Source organism: Aulonocara sp. 'chitande type north' Nkhata Bay, linkage group LG13 (assembly GCF_057382095.1).
Source record: "Aulonocara sp. 'chitande type north' Nkhata Bay isolate Kocher_YH1m ecotype deep benthic linkage group LG13, A_spYH_male_GT1.1, whole genome shotgun sequence".
In the NCBI taxonomy this organism is placed as follows: Eukaryota; Metazoa; Chordata; class Actinopteri; order Cichliformes; family Cichlidae; genus Aulonocara; species Aulonocara sp. 'chitande type north' Nkhata Bay.
Genome location: NC_141356.1, coordinates 12,130,081 through 12,149,101, shown reverse-complemented (window position 1 = coordinate 12,149,101; position 19,021 = coordinate 12,130,081). Strand labels below are relative to the sequence as shown.

At 43.4% G+C, this 19,021-nt stretch overlaps 1 protein-coding gene across 3 annotated transcripts in view; it reads left to right on the top strand.

Annotated features, from left to right (window-relative positions):
• Positions 1–1,339: 1,339 nt before the first annotated feature.
• The window catches only part of kif20ba (kinesin family member 20Ba), a 60,032-nt gene continuing 42,350 nt past the window's right edge, over positions 1,340–19,021 (top strand). For 2 of the 3 annotated variants that reach the window (XM_086258742.1, XM_086258741.1), the window contains exons 1-20: positions 1,340–1,493; positions 2,078–2,183; positions 4,303–4,392; positions 4,659–4,781; positions 4,977–5,115; positions 6,207–6,391; positions 7,489–7,540; positions 7,711–7,911; positions 8,034–8,145; positions 9,431–9,502; positions 9,927–10,073; positions 10,757–10,919; positions 11,271–11,423; positions 11,538–11,654; positions 14,017–14,156; positions 14,256–14,373; positions 15,537–15,705; positions 15,977–16,131; positions 16,389–16,808; positions 17,200–18,332. In XM_086258742.1, coding sequence (XP_086114868.1) covers positions 2,079–2,183; positions 4,303–4,392; positions 4,659–4,781; positions 4,977–5,115; positions 6,207–6,391; positions 7,489–7,540; positions 7,711–7,911; positions 8,034–8,145; positions 9,431–9,502; positions 9,927–10,073; positions 10,757–10,919; positions 11,271–11,423; positions 11,538–11,654; positions 14,017–14,156; positions 14,256–14,373; positions 15,537–15,705; positions 15,977–16,131; positions 16,389–16,808; positions 17,200–18,332 — 3,794 coding nt within the window. In that variant the 5' untranslated portion in view covers positions 1,340–1,493; position 2,078. The remainder of the gene's footprint in view (positions 1,494–2,077; positions 2,184–4,302; positions 4,393–4,658; positions 4,782–4,976; positions 5,116–6,206; positions 6,392–7,488; positions 7,541–7,710; positions 7,912–8,033; positions 8,146–9,430; positions 9,503–9,926; positions 10,074–10,756; positions 10,920–11,270; positions 11,424–11,537; positions 11,655–14,016; positions 14,157–14,255; positions 14,374–15,536; positions 15,706–15,976; positions 16,132–16,388; positions 16,809–17,199; positions 18,333–19,021) is intronic. The other variant, XM_086258740.1, reaches the window with a different exon arrangement.

Sequence of the window (19,021 nt, the reverse complement as noted above, 5' to 3'; positions counted from 1 at the left end):
AAGTCATCACATCAACAACCAGCATGTTATCTGCAGCTCTTTCTGCTGCAGTGTTCTCCGCAGCATAGAGATGACAGCAGCTTGTGAATGGAGCCTTTCCACGTGAGAAAAAGAAAATTCATGAAAGGACCAAACAGAAACAAACTCAGGTAGAGCTGATGGAAAGGAAAATAAATGGCATAATCAGGTGAAATTCTTCCAATTGTTACAGTGATGAATATAGGAATATAGCAGAAAGCTGCATATATGCACCTCAGTCTATGATTTTATTTGGCGTACCACTTCATGACTAAGCTGTTGTCGTTCCCAATCGCTTCCACTTTGTTATAACACCACTAATAGTCCTTTTCCACTAGTGCCTACTCAGCGCGACTCGGTTTTTTGGTTTCCATTAGCTAGTACTATTAGGTACCAGGTACTTTTTTTAGTACTCGCTCCGTGATATGAAGTAAGCTGAGCCGATCTGAAAACCTGAGCCTGCATGCCACCAAGCATTTAGTCGTGAAGAAGTTTCGTGGCTGGACTTGTTGCATAGGTGGCATCCTATCATGGTACCATGCTGGAATTCATTGAGCACCTCAGAGCGACCTATTCTTTCACAGATGTTTGTAGAAGCGGTCTGCAGGCAGAGGTGTTTGATTTTGCACACCTGCGGCCATGGAGGTAATTGGAACACCTGAATGCAATGATTTGAATGTGTGAGTGAATATGTTTAGAACTGTACTGTACATCGTGTGATGAGAGCTCTTCTACGCATTTTGTTTGGGCTAAGGTGCTTAGCCCACATTAAATTTAGCTGTAGGCCTTTTACAGTGACTCAAGAATTGAGGATTAGTAAGTAAACTTCCAGCAACTCTGGATTTTCAGCATTACAAAGAGGTTCATTTCCTGTTGGGGTACACAATCATGTGAAACTTAGACTGATCAGGCCTAACATTATGACCACTAACAGGTCTCTTAAAACTAGGTCCCTTTTGTGACATAGAGTTTTTGTTTACAGATTACGAACATCGTGAATCCCGTATCTCACTAAGCCCAAGCATAACAGATGGTTAAATTCACTTTTGTCCTCTCATTTTACCATCTACCAAAAATTAACTCTTCATCACGTCATTTAATCCTGAACTAGCGAGATTTTGATGTATTTTGGTTTTAATGACTCTAAATTAAATGTTTTGTTTAGATAAGCTAATTTAACAATTTAATTGTTTACTTTGTATTATAACAACTCATGTGATAACTGGTTGATAACAGCCTGATAACAGACGCTTTGTAGAGATCTCCGCTGGTTTATTTACGAGTTCTAATATCCGCCTGTACGCCTTACATGTGAACGCAACACAAAGCACGCATGTGCAAGTTTCTTGTCGAAGCCGATTGGTTCGTTTCAAACTCAGAGCGCCGTCCTGTTATTTTGTTTAGCTCTACGTTGGTTAGCATAGAAAAGAATATTCTTCTGTTTTAGCGCCCGATGTTCCAGATATAACAGCAACGTGAGTATGTTTGTCGAGTAGTATCCCAATGTAACGGTTACTGTCCGACTCCTGTTTCGGAAAAGATACCGGACATTTGTTAAAAAGTGTTGTGATTGTTAACTGACAGGTGCGGCTCCTTGTCAAGTGAAGAGTGGCACTAATCAGAAATTTGTGATACATCAATGAAAAGTGCACGAGTGTCTGGAATAGACGTCGATGATACAGTGATGATGTTTGGCTGTGACTTGGCAAAAACGCTCACAAATCTATTGTTACGGTGTTTTCCCCTGCAGTGCTAACCATTGTTGTTAGCTGGCTAACTTAGCAGTTAAATCGTAGCAATGAGCTAATCAGTCGTTGGCTAACGAAGCTGACTCACTTCTTTTGTTTATTTATTTGTTTGCCGAATTCACAGCGACCCTCTGAAACGCCTGCTTTTTGAAGGGCGGGATTTGCACCAACTTGATGACCATACTAAATTGATAAATGTCATGTTTTTGTACAGCGAAATGTGTATGTGTGATCATTTAGCCCTGTGGGCTGTTTTGACAGTTAATTTTTAAATCTACAGTTGCTTTCTCATTTTGTTGTTGTTGTTGCAGGATGATGGAATCATGCCCTGACAAGGCTGATAAGCAGGAACAGGTAGCAGCTGACGTTTTGAAAGGGGCGCACTTATCAGAAGTTGGCACCTTACCAGACTCACAGGTAAACCAGGTCTTTTATACAGTGCTGACATAAACGCTTGTGTTGACCATACGGGTGACTGTGTGACAGAAATAACGTGATACGGGGTACCTACTATGTTTAAAACATTATGAAGTGTTTACAGCAGCATGCGCACACTTGGCTGTACACCTGGGGGTTTCGTGCCTAAGAATCGGTCCAAGCACACACTCTATTAAACAGAAATGTGTACAGATTCAGCCTATTTTGGGCCATTTTCTAAACATTTCTATCCACAATTCTTCAATAACTGCACCCCAAATGTCTCCATGCAGTCAAAACCTTGTACATAAAAAAATATAAATCACAATCACCGTCAGAAAGACTATCCCCAAGGGGCAATTAAGATACAACAGAGCAGCATGATGTTGAAGATAAAGACGGGGCATAAACAGGCAATAAGAGTGAGATAATAAATACACAGAATATACATCATATACACAGTTTTAAAATTAAAGTGACTGAATATAACTGACTGAAAATAGATAATTTATTAAATATGTTACAAATAAAACTAGGATTTCATTGATGTAACTTTTCCTGGACTGATACTGACTTGTTATTAGTAGTAATGAAGGAGCTGATATATATTTGCTGTCAAATAAATAATAATTTAATGTTGGTGTCCAAATTTAGACTAAAACAGTTCACCAGTCATTCAGTGTGTTATTTGTTAACACAGGGAACACTGTTATTCAGAAGCAATGTTAAACGGGACTAATAACCAAAACAAGTAAGTATGTCAGGGGATTTGAATGGCCAGCTAAAGTTTGCCTGTGAAACAAAGTGGTGGATTGTTTTCACAGTAACCGAAGCGTATGAGGTAACTGAAGGAAAGTCTGCTCAGAGGTGTGGAAAGTTCAGCAGGAGGACAATGCTGGTGGTGAAGGACTCAACGGGGCAAATACATCAATTAGTTTTTCAGCTATAAATAGATGACTCTAGCACTTTAAAAAAAAAAAAAGTATTCGCAGATTTAGTCCCAGCTGTCTCCATTTTTGATTTCACAACAGCAGTGAAAGTTACTGCTGTAGATTATGTTGAAGCCACAGTCTTGGTTGTTAGAGACCCGCAGGGAGTGACGGAGATGTTGAGTAGATGAAGCCGGGTGGAGTTTGAGAATAAAGTTTTCTAAAGTGGACGAGAGCAGCGCTTTTTTACTGTGATTGCAATTAAAAAGCCATCAAGAGTCTTTTATCAAACCACCTGATCAACAAGCATCCTTTCACTGGTCCCATCCCCCGGCTCTTGGTTCCACATGTGCCCGAAGAAAGACAACGTTAAAACCAAAGCTGTCAGAATGCAGACGAACTAGTTTAGTTTAGTTGAGCCATCTTTAAATTTGGCTGAATTCCTTTTAAACTTTGCTGCAGACTGATGGGAGACATCCGCTCTCTCCTCTTGCAGAGGTATTTGTACAGATACCAGAAACGTGTCTAAAATATTGGTAAAAATGGCAGCGCTGCTGTCACTGTTTCTTAGAAAGCAAGAAATGTTGTCCCAGTGTTGCATTTAATGACATTAAATGCATCATTTGATTGGCAGCGTAAGATTAAAACATTAAACTGGAAACAGTGGAGCTTTTTTGCACCCAAGTCAAATTCAAGCTTTCATTTACTCTGTTTCTTCAGTGTGTTGAGTTGGGTAAGATGCATATATTTGACTATTAAGATATTTAGGTACTTGGTTATACATTTTGGGATTTGGCAAGCAGCAAACTCTCAATGTGAAGAATTAAGCCAAAAACTGCAGTTCCTCTAAGAGCCACTAGAGGCTCCAGAAGTGGTCCAGTCCCTGTAGGCTCCCATGTTGAAAAGTTTACAGCACAAATGAACATGTTAACCTTTCAGCCTTGGTGTTGGTGCAGGCCTCAGGTTCAGACTCGGAGGTAATGAAACTGTTTTGCTGATGTTAAAAACATGTGCAGGCCCCCAATTTCCCACAGAGGAAACTGATTATGAACCAATAATGAAGTGTTAATGGAACCTTATGTATAAACACCTACATATCCATCCATGGCCTGTTGTGCAAACTGAACGTAACACCAAAAATCTCATCGTTCACTTTGTGATTTTTCACTGAAATCCGATGTTTCCTGCAGGATTCCTGCACTGAGGAGAAAGAACACCTTCAGGTCTACCTCCGAGTCCGACCTTTCACCTCAGCAGAGACAAACAGTGGAGAGTCTCAGGTAAAAAAAGAATGAAGTCATGGACGTAAGAGTAATTAATATGCTGGATATTGATTGGAACTGAATTTGTGTTCAAAGTGCAGACACCGAATTCAAAGGCCATCGAATAAACAGAACAGGCTTTGTTTTGTGGTGGAGAACTTCTTCCACAGTGTCAGAATGATGAGGTTCTGCTGATGCTTCTGCAGATCATGTTAAGTGAATGTAAACTGAACCAGAATAACCCCCGTCTGTGTTCCTCCTGTTACTTATTCATTCACTAACAGGACTGTGTTACCATCAAGCTCCCTGACACAGTTCTGCTCAAGCCTCCCAGTTCGTCCCTCTCAGCAAGACTGAGCACCGACAAAGCTTTTCCACAGACTGGACAGCACTTCCAGTTCTCTCAGGTTGGTGTTTCCTGGTGTCACAAAGTGTTTTTATCATCAACGCCCACAGAAAGATTCTGATGTTCCTTATAAATGATCCATACCCTGTCTTTTTTGCTCAGTCTCAGGCCAGAATGTTGGAGAATTCCTCATATTTAAATATGAGACGATAAGTTTACCGTCAGTACAGATGTGCCTTTTTCCTTCCTTGGACAGGTGTATGGCCCTGAGACAACACAGAGGGAGCTGTTCGCAGGCACGGTGAAGGATTTGGTGAAAGATGTTCTCGAAGGCAGAAACTCTCTGGTTTTCACTTATGGAGTCACAAATGCTGGGAAGACCTTTACATTCCTCGGTATGTGGCAGTCCCTCATGTCCTGAAGTGCATCACTTTTTATGTCAAGGAAAGTTGCTTTGCAGTTTTGTATGAAAACCATCTGACTGATGCCATCTTGTGGTGGATCAGTGTAACAGCAACAAACACTCATGATTGTGAGTCCACTGTCTTCAACACTGGATCTCGTCCAGCTGCTGTCTTGAACCTGTTTTGATGAACTCTATACTCTAACATGGAAAGACATTTAAAAAAAAAGAAATAACAGTTGAGCTGTTTAACTCATCTAAAATTGATGTGCAAGTGTTAAAGCTTACTAGCTTTACCTATCAAGTCGCAATTCAAACTTTAGCTAGCTTCACTTTTATATACGACTGCCAGGACTGTTCGACAGAGTCGCTGAGTTTTCCTTTTAAAAAATAATTTCTTTTCTTTTCCTTTGGAGGTATTTGATCTCATTAAACAGCCTGTATGGCTTTCATGCTCAGGCTTGTGGAGCAGCCTGTAGAAGTGAGATCAGAATCAGTGTTTTGAGTTTTTATTGTAAAGGCTAACAAACGTGTGTGGGCTGGCTGGTTGATGATGATGGATTTGACTGTAAGAAATTAATTGTACATTCATTCCCTTGATTAGCGATGAGAATCGATAAGAATTTAGCTGGTTTCTGATTCATTATCGATTTTTGTTTTCACCATGTTAAAAGTCGCCACCGTCTCTCAGCAGGATTTCAAAGACATCGATGCTGTGTGGTCGCCTGTTTGTGCTCTTTGTTGTGATCAGTGTTGGAGTTGTTACTTAAAGTATTGCACAGGATACTTTTTGCTAAAGTGATGCAGCAAGTTACTTAATTACTCCCAGGCGAAAGTCATTCATTATACTACTCCACGAAATCAGCCAATCACAGTGCAAGCAGATCGCCAGTTCCAAGGAATTGAACTACTGGGAACCAGTTCTTGATTCTCATCCCTTGATGTGTTTCTCACGTCACGATTTAACACTTCATACTTTTATGACTTTTATTCTATGTTAATAACTGACTGACTTTGAAAGTTAATAAAACTCGACTGCCTGTCGATGTGTCACAGTCCATCATCATGCTTGTGTCACTCAAGGTCCGGATTCTGACGCTGGCATCCTGCCCAGGTCTCTCGATGTCATCTTCAGCAGCATCAATGAAAAGGTTTTCCCTGGAATGAGCATCAAGCCGCATCGCTGCCGAGAGTTCACAAGGCTCACTGTGGAGCAGCAGACGGAGGAAGCATTGTTCAAGCGAAGCCTCCTCAGACAGCTAAAAGAGGTAGTGTGTGTGTGTGTGTGTGTGTGTGTGTGTTTTAAGCTACATGTCGTTTATATCATGTGGAATTTTGTCTCTTGCTCACACACACACACACTGTGTTTTCATATCTTTGTGGGGACACCTAAGTAACATAATACTTTCCCTAACCTTAACCATCAAAAATGAACTAAACCTAACCACAACCTAACTGTGACCCTGACACCAAAACCACATTTTGAGTCCTTCACATGCGGCATGTTCGAGCGGCACAAAGTTCTGCTGTGTGTGTGTGTGTGTGTGTGTGTGACTGCAGTCATAAACATGTTGTAGGAAGTATTTCCTGACAGTGAAGAAAGACTCTGCTGTGGGAACACCCGACACCCACCCTGTGGGGCCAATCAGTGATAGTCTGTTCTGGAAGGTTTTGAACGTTGTTCTGTTGTGTTTTAAAGAATTGAAGCTGTGTTTTACCTTTGTTTGTTTGTTTTTGTTTTTTTGGAGCTTGTCGGCAATATTTTCATACACATATTTGCAGTCAAATATAGAAATGTATCAGCTACGCCTCACACAGCACATGATCATCAGAGGACCATTAAAAACCTTCTATAGAGCAGTGTCTGCTGCACAGTTTCATCACATTAGGGGGAAGTGAGGCCAGAATAACAAACAAACAAGGGACATTTTAAACAGTAGGATGTGAGGAAGAGCCAGGTGCTAGCAGAACCATTCAACATGCACACCAATGAGCCCTGCAGACAGACACTCAAAGATCCTCGTGAGCAGAGAGGGAGAAAACAAACAGGTGCACAAGAACGCAGGATTGCAATTAGACTCAAATATCAGCAGGGCTCTAACAGGGTGTTAATATACGGCTCAAAGAAAGCATTGCACAGCACTGCAAGATTGAATATTTGCTCTGAACCCACAAAGTGGTTTTCAGAATTGCAGGAGTGGTTTTATTTTACTGTTGCATCCTGTAAACCATTTTAAAGCTTGTGATGAGTCTTTGGTGAGTCTCAATCATGTGGTGAACTCTTCTCTAAAGGTTTTTGTCTGCTCTTGCTTATCAGCCACACATGGTTTTATGTATTTATAATATTTTATTATTTTTGCTTTAGAGTGCAAAGAGCAACATCAGTCTGAACTCGACCAACAGGACTGTCATTGAAGGCAAGTTTTACATTTTAATGTAGCGCATGCAACACTGAACATGTCTGTGCTGTTAATATTAATGTTGTAGTTATGACAAACATTACAGATCAAGCTCCAAGACACGAATGTATTTTACAAAAGCAGTGGGGATGGTACAGTGTGTGTGTAAATGTGTGTGTCTGCTGCAGGCACCTCCATGCTGTGGACCAATGCAGAGGATGAAATCTCACTGGAGGTGGAAGCTAACACCAAGTTCTCTGTTTGGGTTTCTTTCTGTGAAATTTACAACGAGAACATTCGCGACCTCCTGGAAGTGGCGCCTGGTGGGGCCCTGAGGAGGACCGCACTGCGCCTCTCGCAGGATGTCAAGGGAAACGCGTTCGTCAAAGGTCAAATCTAAAATTATAAGTAAAAGCAGAACTAAATGTCAGCTTTATCGTAAGTTTTCTTATGAGAATGTAGGAGAGCCTTCTCAGTGACTCGTACGCTGTGTTTGTGTATTTCCATCTAGATCTGCGCTGGGTTCAGGTCAACAGTGCCGAAGAGGCGTACATGGTGATGAAGTTGGGAAAGAAGAACCAGAGCTTCTCCTCCACTCGACTCAATCACCTGTCCAGCAGGAGGTGAGGACGACAGGCTGCAGCATTTAGACCCAGGCTGAGGCTGCGTCCACATGTACACGGGTGTTTTTTATAAACAGTGGATGTCAACAAATCCCGTCACACGTGCAGTTTTGGAAATATATCTCCATCTGCTTGTACACGAAGTCAAAGACTGTCAAGAACACGCCAAAGCAGCAGGTGACCAAATAATCCTGACTGTGTAGAAATGTTGGCCAATCAGAAGTGTAGAAGCCTGGGAGGGGAAGCGTAAACAAAGATGGCGCATAGCAGTCTGTCTAAATACAGGCACAGTGACTGTGTGTGAAAACAGCATCATTGTAGAAATTCGTCTCATGTAAACAATAACATGGCGCACAGCTTTGACGTCGGGTGAATAAATCTGTTTTCTACACGTAAACGCAAAAACTACGTTTTAAAAAATCTCAGTTTTCAGTGATTTTAAACGGCGTTTATATGTGGACGAAAGGCCCAAACGCATGGAAAAAGCTGCGTTTTCAAAAACACCCGAGGACGTGTGAAATGAACTGTGGTTCGTTTGTGTGAACGCAGTGATCCCACTCAGGTGTGGACCAACCGCACTGAGACTCTTTGGAGTAGGTGCTCTAAGAATGTGAATGAATGTGTTATGGAGAAAGTCCTGGCAGCCCAGTGCTCAGACTTTGGGTTTAGGTGTGGACGAGGAAAAATCTTGTTTTCAAAAATACCCGTGCACGTGTGGATGTAGCCTAAAGGTTTCATCAGTGGTGAATAGTTGAGTCATTTAAGGAGGCAGCACTAATACTTTAGTCTGTCTGACATCATTTCAGCCCTTTGACCAACAAGGTTTTTCAAAAGTGACAGAACTGAATGCAAAGTTAAAATGAGGAATGATCAGTTTTGTCCAGTGAACTTGTGTTTGTACAGTGTTTTCCTGCATGCAACATGCAATGAACGTTTCTCGGTGTCATACGTGTTTGCAGCAGTGAATTTCCACAGTTTAAGACTCTGCACACTGAACTCCACGTTTGTTTTACTTCAGACTTTTAAACAGCACGAGATTGATCAGGTTCTGACATCATTAAACATGACAAAGTCAGTCATAGTGGTCAGTATCAGGCAATATATACTAGTGAGAAAGAGAAGAGCTTTTACAGACCTCACTACAATTATGTATTTAATATGAAGCAACGCCTGCTCTGGGCCGTCACCCCATGAACTGCACGAGAGGGCGGATCTGTTACCGAGAAATTGTTCTGCTTTTTTTCTTTTTTCATTGAAATGTGTGCTGTGATTCTTCTTTGTGCAGCCACAGCATTTTCTCCATTCGAATTTTGAGGATTGAGGACGTCGGGACACCGAGGGTCCAAACTGTCAGCGAGTGAGTAAAACCAGTGTTTGAGCACATAAACGAGTGTTTGATGTGTTCTCAGATAGTTAAAAATAACTGTGTGAGGTGGGATTTAAGCTTCTTCGTCAAATCTATATCATATGTATGTTGTAACAACAAATCCTTCTGGGAAGGGTAAGCCGTAAGCTGATATGCACTTTCCTAAAAATGTAACTGCGTGTCAGTACTGTCATTTCCTCCAATGCATTTGTGGTTACTACATATGAAACTGTTTTTTTGCAAAAGGCTGGCATAGAAAGAATCAACTGGAAGACAGAAACCCAGCAGAAATTCCAAAGCAACACAAGCCCACTGTGCACACGTGTAAATGCTGCTGTGGCTGCTAGCATAGACTACCTTATTGGCTTTATCTAGATTCAGCACAAAGTATGCTCTGTGTTGTTTGTGTCTTCAGGTTGTGTCTGTGTGACCTGGCTGGCTCTGAGCGTTGTGCGAAGACTCACAACAAAGGAGAGCGTCTGAAAGAAGCAGGAAACATCAACACATCGCTGCTCATTCTGGGAAAATGCATCAATGCTCTGAGACACAATCAGCAGGCCAAGTGAGAGTTTTATCCATCCTTCGTTCCCTCTCTGTCTTTGGTTGATATTGAGTTTTATTTATATCATAAATCACAACACTTATCACCACACTTTGTCACGGGCTAAATATCCCTACAATATTAGAGGGGAAACCCCGACAATCATGCGAGGGAGCACTTGGTAACAGTGGGAAAGAAACGCTCCCTCTGAACAGGAAGAAAGCTCGATCAGAACAGGAGCAGAGAGCAGAGTAAACTAATGTTTAAATGCAGATGGTGCATGAACGCTGTACGTAAAAGGTGGACTTTTGTTTTTATCTCAGGAAAGTGAAGCCAGGACACTGGCTGCTTTGGACCTGCATTTTTTTTCAAAGTGTGACAAACAAAAGCATCAGATGCCTTTAAAGATCTTTTTCAAATGTTGCAGGATTAATGATCCAGTCTGCTGTACGGTTAAAAATGACAGAATTACTGCAGACATCCGCAACTCGTCTCGTTTTAGCCTGATTTTAAATCTTCTTGCAGTCTGGTTTAATGCTTACTATAGCTTCTCTGGAGAATGCTGGAGGCCACTGCTTAAAGGAGTGTGAACAATGCATTGGTAGTGGACACAAACACAAGTGCTAATGCTGATGCATGTGTTATAAAAATGCATTACTGTTTCACAGTGAAGCTGCTCTGTACTCTTTGCCCGTTCCCTCCAGGCTGCTGCAGCACGTTCCCTTCAGAGAAAGCAAGCTGACCCACTACCTGCAGAGCTTCTTCTGTGGTCGGGGTAAAGCCTGCATGATCATCAACATCAACCAGTGCGCCTCCATGTACGACGAGACGCTCAACGTCCTCAAGTTCTCTGCTGTGGCGCAGAAGGTTCATACATGTTTCATTGTGTTTGTTCGTGGGCTCCGGGCTGCATTAAGTCTGCAAGTCATCCCTCTGTTTGGAAACTGTGCCAACACACACCCACCCACCCAGAAGTGGAAAAGTACAGTCCACAGGCTGAACGGTTAAAAATCTTCCACGTGGCAATCTGTGACAATCTGTGCAGCAAGAGAACCATGCAGTCGTTGTATTCCTCTGTGTGTCACTGTAACCTATTCATATTACATTCATATCTAACCTACCATGTCAGATTATGGCACTTGGTAAAATTCCTAAATGTTCTCACATGTATTAAACATCATATATTTAGTTTACCTTTTTCTTCTTGTGTGTTTTCAGGTTGTAGTTCTGTCCTCCAAACCCGTTCCCTTCATGCCACAGAGGTCTGTCGGTGAGGTGTCCTTCATCATGAACAGCACGGAGAGTAAAGCTCTCCGGAGCAGCAGGACGAGCTCCCTGATGGGCTTTGAAAGCAGTCTGGAGGACGTACAGGTAGGACGAAGAGATCACTTCCTCACCGCGGTTTACAAAGTATTTCATGTCGTTTACATCTTTAATTGGCTTGACTTATTGTCACATAAATCTCCATTAAATGTTTTTATCCAGGAGGATGAGGATGATGAGTGTGAGGAAGAGGAGAGCATGATGATGGACACCACGGATCAGGCCGAAGCCGAAGAAGACGGTGAAGATAAAATTCTCGTCTGTAAGAAGACGCATCAGGTGAGCACATTTTTATTTCATCAATGATCTGGAAGCATTCGCTGCCCTCAAGGTGTAGCTGTGCTGTGTGGGTGGAGCCAAACTGGTGGCAGAGAGTATCACCTTCCCTCACTGTGGAAAAACCCCGGGGGGGGGGGGTGTGTGTGTCAAACGTCAAGCCCTGGGGCTAAAGTAGACCACTGAGCTCTGCATAGTTCGAATCACTGTGAGACTGTAGAGTCAGATGTTAGTGGTGTTATAGCAAAGTGGAAGCGACACAGAGCAGAGTCAGCAGTTGCTGAGCTACGTGATTCAATTCCATTTTATTTACACAGCGCCACATCACAGCAACAGTCGCCTCAAGGTGCTTTATACTGTAAGCTAGAACCTACAATAACACATGCAGAGAAAACCCCCCTATGAGCAGCACTTTGGCGACAGTGGGAAGGAAAAACTCCCTTTTAACAGGAAGAAACCTCCAGCAGAACCAGGCTCAGGGAGGGGCGGGGCTATCTGCTGTGATTGGTTGGGGTGAAAGAAGGAAGACAGGATAAAGACATGCTGTGGAAGTGCGCATCTAGTGCTCAGATGTTGCCACCTTTTCTGCAGTCAGTGACTACAGCCCTCCAAACTTTACGTGGCCTTCAGATTAGCTCAATGCAGGTGCAATGCAGTGCTGTGAAGCACGCCGCCACTGGACAAATCGCCATTCTCCATCTAACAGTCCAGTGGACGAGTCTGTGTTGGTGGTTGCCAGGAGAACAGTACTTGACTACATCGTGCCAAGTGGAAAGTTTGGTGGAGAGGGGATTGCAGTGTGGGGGTGGAAAGAACTCTTAATGCTTCAGCATACACAGACATTCTGGACATTTTCATGCTCCCAACTTTGTGGGAACAGTTTGGGGATGGCTCCTTCCTCTTCCAAAATGACTGCACCGGTGCTCAAAGCCAGAAAAGACATGGATGAGTGAGTTTTGCTGTGAAAGAACTTGACTGACCTGAGCAGAGTCCTGACCCCAACCCAACAGAACACCTTTGGGATGAGTTAGATCGGAGACTGCGAGCCAGGCCTTCTCGTCCAACATCAGTGTCTGACCTCACAAATGTGCTCCTGGGAGAATGCTCAAAACTTCCCATTAAAACTCCTAAACCTTGTGGAAAGGCTTCCCAGAAGAGCTGGAACTCTCATAGTGGCAAAGAGTGAGCCGACATCAAATTAAACGGTGTGGATTAAGAATGGGATGCGTCCCATATGTGTGTGAATGCATTTGATACAGTTTATGTTCACACCCCCTACCTGAGTCCACAGCAGGGATGGACACCAGCCTTTTTTTTTCTCAGGGCCACAGTGATTTGGATGAAACATGTGAACGGGTGCTGAACAGTTGTATGAAGATTTTACACCCATAGCTTTGTAGACATAACCGATAAGAAAAGGTCCTGGAATTACCTGGTAGAAGATACCAACTTGTTTCTGTCAGTATGGATAACTGAGACATAAAACTTGATTTTTACCATCAGAGAAAAGAACAGCAGTGCAGCGCTCTGTTTAAACAGTTACTGTGCAGTGCAGATTTATCGGCCTGTTCTGCTCCTCATGTGGTGACTGAGCTGCAGGTGTTTTTCTAAAATGGAAAGGTAACATCAGAGTGTGTGTGTGTGTGTGTGTGTGTGTGTGTGTGTGTGTGAGTGAAATTGTGAGAAACATGTGGGTAACAGAATGTTTGAACATTCATAGGATGCTTTATGTGTGTTGACAGATGTGGAAGTGTGAGTCAGTGTGAGTGCATGTGTGCGACTGTTCCATGGCAGTTTGGGGTACATGCTGTATGAGAAACGTGCTGACTTCAGTAGCTTTGCTCGTACTTGCTCTCGAACGTGACTCTGCAGCCTCAAATTAATTTGTCTATCACGTGCAGAAGGACACGGAACATTTTTGATATGAACGCTCTGCAAAAATGTTGCTTCATAATTTGACAAAGTTCTCATTTTTAATTTAACTGTGAAACTTGGGCAGTCTGTACCTAAACCTCATCAGACTCCTTTAAATGGTTTGTTGCAGAGGTCTAAAGGCAGAAAGCTCTGATCGCAGCTGTAGCCTTCTTCTGTCTGAGAGGGGCAGCCAATCACACCAAAGGGTGAATGAACGGAAGCCCAGTATGAGAGAAATAAGGGTTTTTTGAACAGTGACTGGTTTATCCTATTACACCTCATGTGCATGTCTGCAGTGGACGACTGAATATAATTATGCTCTTCAGTCAAATGCAATAAGAAGTCATCAGCGTGTGTCCACAGAGGATTATCAAACTGTGTGAAAAGGTTTTGTCTAAAGAAGTAAAAAAGTACAAAAGCTCATGTTATGTTTTGCTGTTTTGTCCCTCAGAGGCAGGCGGTGCTGTTAAACCACCTGCAGGTGCAGCTGAAGAAAGCCAGAGCTGAAAGTCTGCTGATGGAGTCCCGAGTCCGAGAGGACATCGGCAGAGAGTTCTCGGAGCTTTTCTCCGAGATGCAGAACGATTACAAGTGAGACCCTTTTAGAGCTGTCCTAACAATGATCCAGGGGGGGATTTTATTTTGACATCTGAACTCAAAGTCACGCGAATGTGTTTGTGTTCGGCTCAGTGAGCGTCTGGCCAGGGAGAGAGAAATCCTGGAGGAGCGAGCTGAAAGGAGGCTGGAGATTTTCAAGAATCTCATCAACAAAATGGCTGCTGGACCCAGTGGAGAGGCAGAAGCCGTGGTAACACAAACCTTCATTTACGTTCTTCAAAGTCCTTCAGTTATTGTTGTCTTTACCAGTTTGTTCTGTGCCTGCTGATTCACTTTTGATTTAAACATAAATGAGATAAAAAGAAATCGCAGACTACAGGTGGGTAATCCTCTCCGACGTCACATCGTCCTCATGTGAAACAACAATAACAGATACATCGCTGCTGGATAAGATAAGATGACCTTTATTAGTCCCACAAGTGGGAAATTTGTTTTGTTACAGCAAAAGTACAAAGTTATGTAGCAGAAATTAGAAAATACTGAAATGCAATGCAATAAAATAAAATACTATATACAATAGAATAGAATAGAAATACAACTGCTATATACAACTGAGTAAGAAAATACAAAAGTACAACTTCGTCAGAAGAAGGATTGTACAAGAATTGCACATATAGCAGTCTTATTGCACATGTGTGGGTTTGATCAGTTGCAAAAGTCTTTGTTGTGGAGTCTGACAGCAGTGGGGAGGAAAGACCTGCGAAATCTGTCAGCTAAATACCTGAAATAATGCTACACAGTGCCATCTTTGTTTGCTTCCTGCCTGCAGCTGTTTGTTCAGTCTGTTTTCATCACCACGTGTACAGCTCAGTATTGTAATGAAAAACATGCACGCCCTGACGGGGTCGCTCAAAGCCCAAATTCATCACGTTTCAAGCACATTTGTGATGATCATATTTAGAATAAAAGATGAACATAAGGCAAATATAAGCACTGAAGTAGCCTCAGTGGTGGTCTGTTGTAAATGAGTGAAAATCTAACACAACTCGATAGTTTTTGTTTGTTTGTTTTTTCCTCGAGTGTTGAAAACGAGTTTGTGGTTTCCAGCTGCAGGGGGCGGCTTTCTTTCATGTTTTGATAAATGTTGTGCTCAGAGGTCCGACCTCGAGTTTCTTTAAATCTAAATCGTCACAAATTTCTGTGCAGTCGCCTGAAGTGTTTGGAGGATTCTCCCTGTTGGAGTTTAAATCAAAAAGCTGTGGACCTCACCCTGTTACTGCAGGCATAACATGCATAAGGGATGCTATATGTTGTTAGAGGTATATGTATACATGTGCATGTGTGGGGTTATTACCTCTACATTAAATAGGATTTCCAGGATGCGCCCACTAAACTGTTTCTTTCTTCCTGCAGGACAAATTTCTGAACTCCTGCTCCTCTGAACTGGTGGGAGGAAAGAAATCCACTGATGCCGCTCAGAGAAGTGCAGATCCAGGCCGAGCAGGGCCTCGGGCAGGTGCTGAGCTGGAACTGAATGAAGGGCAGCAGGAAGCCCCGGAACCGCTGGCTCACAAGTGCAATGGTAAAAACAAGACAGCGAACACAAATCTATTAGTTTATTCGTCTAATTAAGCAGATGGTTTGCAGATAAACACCCAACAGCGTGAGCACATGGCCTGCAGAAATATTTTCTGTTGGATGAAGAATGCATTTGTAGCTCTGTTCAGCCGTAGCATAAAAATGTACTCTGATAAATTTGTGTTTGCATATTTGAAATTAGTTTTGAGTGGCCAAAATGAAGTATTACTGGTGCCCTACTTTTGTTCCTTTTCTCTCTTACTTAAATGGTGTAGCCAGAGGAAATGAGAATGAGGAGAAGAGGACAGTCCTCTTCGAGCTCCAAGAAATGTCATCAGAGGTTTCCCGGCTGGAGAAACAAGTGGGAGACCTGCAGAGGACGGCAGAGCTGGCCCAAGAGAAGAGCTCACGTGAGAAAGAGCAGCTGCAGGTGGGGAGCACATGAACAGGAGGTGCTGTGTGGTCTCATCTGTTTCTTGTCTTCACAGCTGTAACCGTCCATGTACAGTTAAAAGTAGCTGTTCATCAGTATTTATTACCCAGCCTGGTTTGTCTTGGTGGCAGTACAGACACTATAAATTACACCTGTTTACTTTTGTCTGCATTACATGAATATCTCTTTTCACATTTCATTTCACGCCTGTTTATATGTTAAACTGGGAGTAATCCATCATTTCAATCACTCAGGGGGCTTTGACAGCTCTCCAGAAAGAGCTCCGAGCCAGAGAAGAGGCCCTTGCTGTGTTGGAGGGCCAGACTTTGGGAAAAGAGGAGGCACTAGCATCTTTAAAGGAGGAGAGGAAAAAAAGGGATGAGGCCGTTGCAGCAGTTGGAGATCTAAAGCAAAGTAACGAGAAGATGCTGGAGTCCCTTGAAGAAGAGAGAAAAGGCAAAGAGAAAGCAATGGCAGCCCTGGAAACTGAGAGGAGAGCCAAGGAGGAGGCCATGGCAGCGCTCGCTGCTCTTCATGAAGAGAAGAGTAGCAGGGAGGAGGAGGAGAGGAAGGAGATAAGCAGGCTGGCAGAGCAGAGGAGGCACGAGGAGGCGGACGCACTCCGACAAGAACTGGGAGAGCTGACTGTGAAACTGGAAACTGCAGAACACCAGGTATGATTTTTACCCAGAAATGTGACCAAAAATGTTAAATCGATCACCCCGAATACGGTGACGGCCCTGGAAACAGTTTACAGCGCTCTCACGCATCAGTCGAGATGTAGTGATTTTAATGTTTTTCTATGTATCAAACTTGTGTATAAAAGTGTGGCGTCAGGAAGAAGATCCAACTCAAATATCTGTAGAGTTAAAGTTGTGGGAGCTTCCAGCTGTGGTGGGAATAAGAGGGCAGCCAAGAGTTTGATGCTTTTGTTTGTTTAAACTCCAGAAAATGCCCAAATTTTGTGTGTGTGTGTGTTTTCAGCTACATGTCGTTTATATCATGTGGAATTTTGTCTCTTGTGTTTGATTAAAACTCCCTGTGCTTACCATGAAACTGCCACAGGTGACCAGCAACGCAGAGAGAGCTGAAAAAGCCTTTGTCCAACTACAAGCTGCTCAAGCACAAGTGGATGAACAAGCCAAGGCAATTCAGGAGAAGTGTTCCCAGATCCAAACTCTGACACAGGAAGCTGACAGGCTAAAGCAGGAAGTGCACACCTCTGCAGTGTCACAAGGTGCGAATGAGAAACTGCAAGAGGAAGTGTCTCAGTTTCAGAAGAGCCTGGCTGAGGAAAGACAGAAAACTGAGGCCAAGCACAAAGAAGTGCTGGATCTGGAGCACGAGCTGGCTGAGGTCAAACAACAGCTGGCACACAAACAGCTGGTCCTGGACCAGCAGCTGGAGCTGTCGAGTCAGAAGGAGGCATCTTCAAAACAGGAAGTTGAAGAACTGCAAAATAAACTTAAGCAGCAGGGAGAGATGTCACAGGCACCACTGGATGATCTCCAAACTCAGCTCGAGTGCCAAAAACAGGATTCCAGAGAAGAAGCAGAGGAGCTGAGAGGAAAACTCGAGCAGCAGACGGCGGCCTCAGAAAGGCAGGTCGAGCAGCTCAAAGAGAGGCTGCGAGAACAAGAAGCATCATCGCTGCAGCAGCTGGAAGAGTTGAAACGCAGACTGAGTGAACAAAAATCCAATTCCAGCAAGCTCGTGGATGACCTCAGACAGAAGCTCAGCGAGCAGGAGCGAGCTGCAGAGCGCCTCAAGACAGAGGTGGAAGACGCCAGGATTCACTCAGAGGCTAAAGAGCTCAAGAGGATGAACTCTGACCTCCAGGCTGAGGCTGCGTCACTCAGGGAAAAAGTTTCCAATATGGAGAAACAAAAGGAGTCCTGCAAAACCGAAGCTCAGCCGTCGTCCTCAGAGACCGAGAGGATGCTGGAGGAAAAGGACAGTCAGATGGAGGAGAAGCTAGCAGAGCTGCAGAAAGAGCTGCTGGAAAAGGATGCACAGGTGACATCCCTGAAGAAGAGTTTGCAGGAGGCTCAGGAGCAGCGTGAGGAGGATGAGTGCCAAGCTGTTCAGGAGGCCCGGCGCAAGGAGGTCGAAAGGAGACGGGAGCTGCTGGCGGTGGCGCACGAGGCCATCGCTCAGAAGGAAGTCGAGCTGAAGAAGAGAGACGAGGACATCAGCAGGTAACTCGTCATTGTGTTTAGATCTGAGGCAAGTTGGAAAGTTGGGCCTGTAGCTGCTACATCATCGTTGTTAAGCCCAGTGAAACTGATCAAAGCCTTTTCATGTTACATTTAGCTCAGGATTACAGACGCGTCGGTTCCCGCTACAGCCGGAGTGTAAAATATCTCCGCTCTCAGCCCGGCTCTCTAAAATCCCGCCTCCGCCTCCCTCACGTATCTGCTCTTCCAAATCACTGTGAAACACATGCTTTCAATCATTCTGATGAGTTTTATCTACAAGAGTTGCTATTATGGGAAACTCATCAGCCCAGAGCTGAGCCTGCCTTTGTAATGACTGCATTAGTGCGCAGCTGCTCTCAGAGCCAGCGCAGAGCTCACAATGTTACTGATGGTAAATGAGAATTCTTGCTGTTTGAGTCTAATTATAACTTCTAAAGTAACAACAAAAAATCAGGAAAGATGAAGCCGGGTTCATACTGCAGGTCACAAACATTGTTCCTCTTCACCTGAACAAAACTATTAAATGTTTTTATTTACCTACATCTGTGATGATTTCATGACTGTATCAGGTGAACATCGAAGAATATTTATCTCTAATTAAAACCTTGACTCGATCAGGATGAAATTAATTGTTATAGACCGCCTGTATTGATAAAGGTGTTCGTTCAGAAATTTCTGCCCCTCTCTTA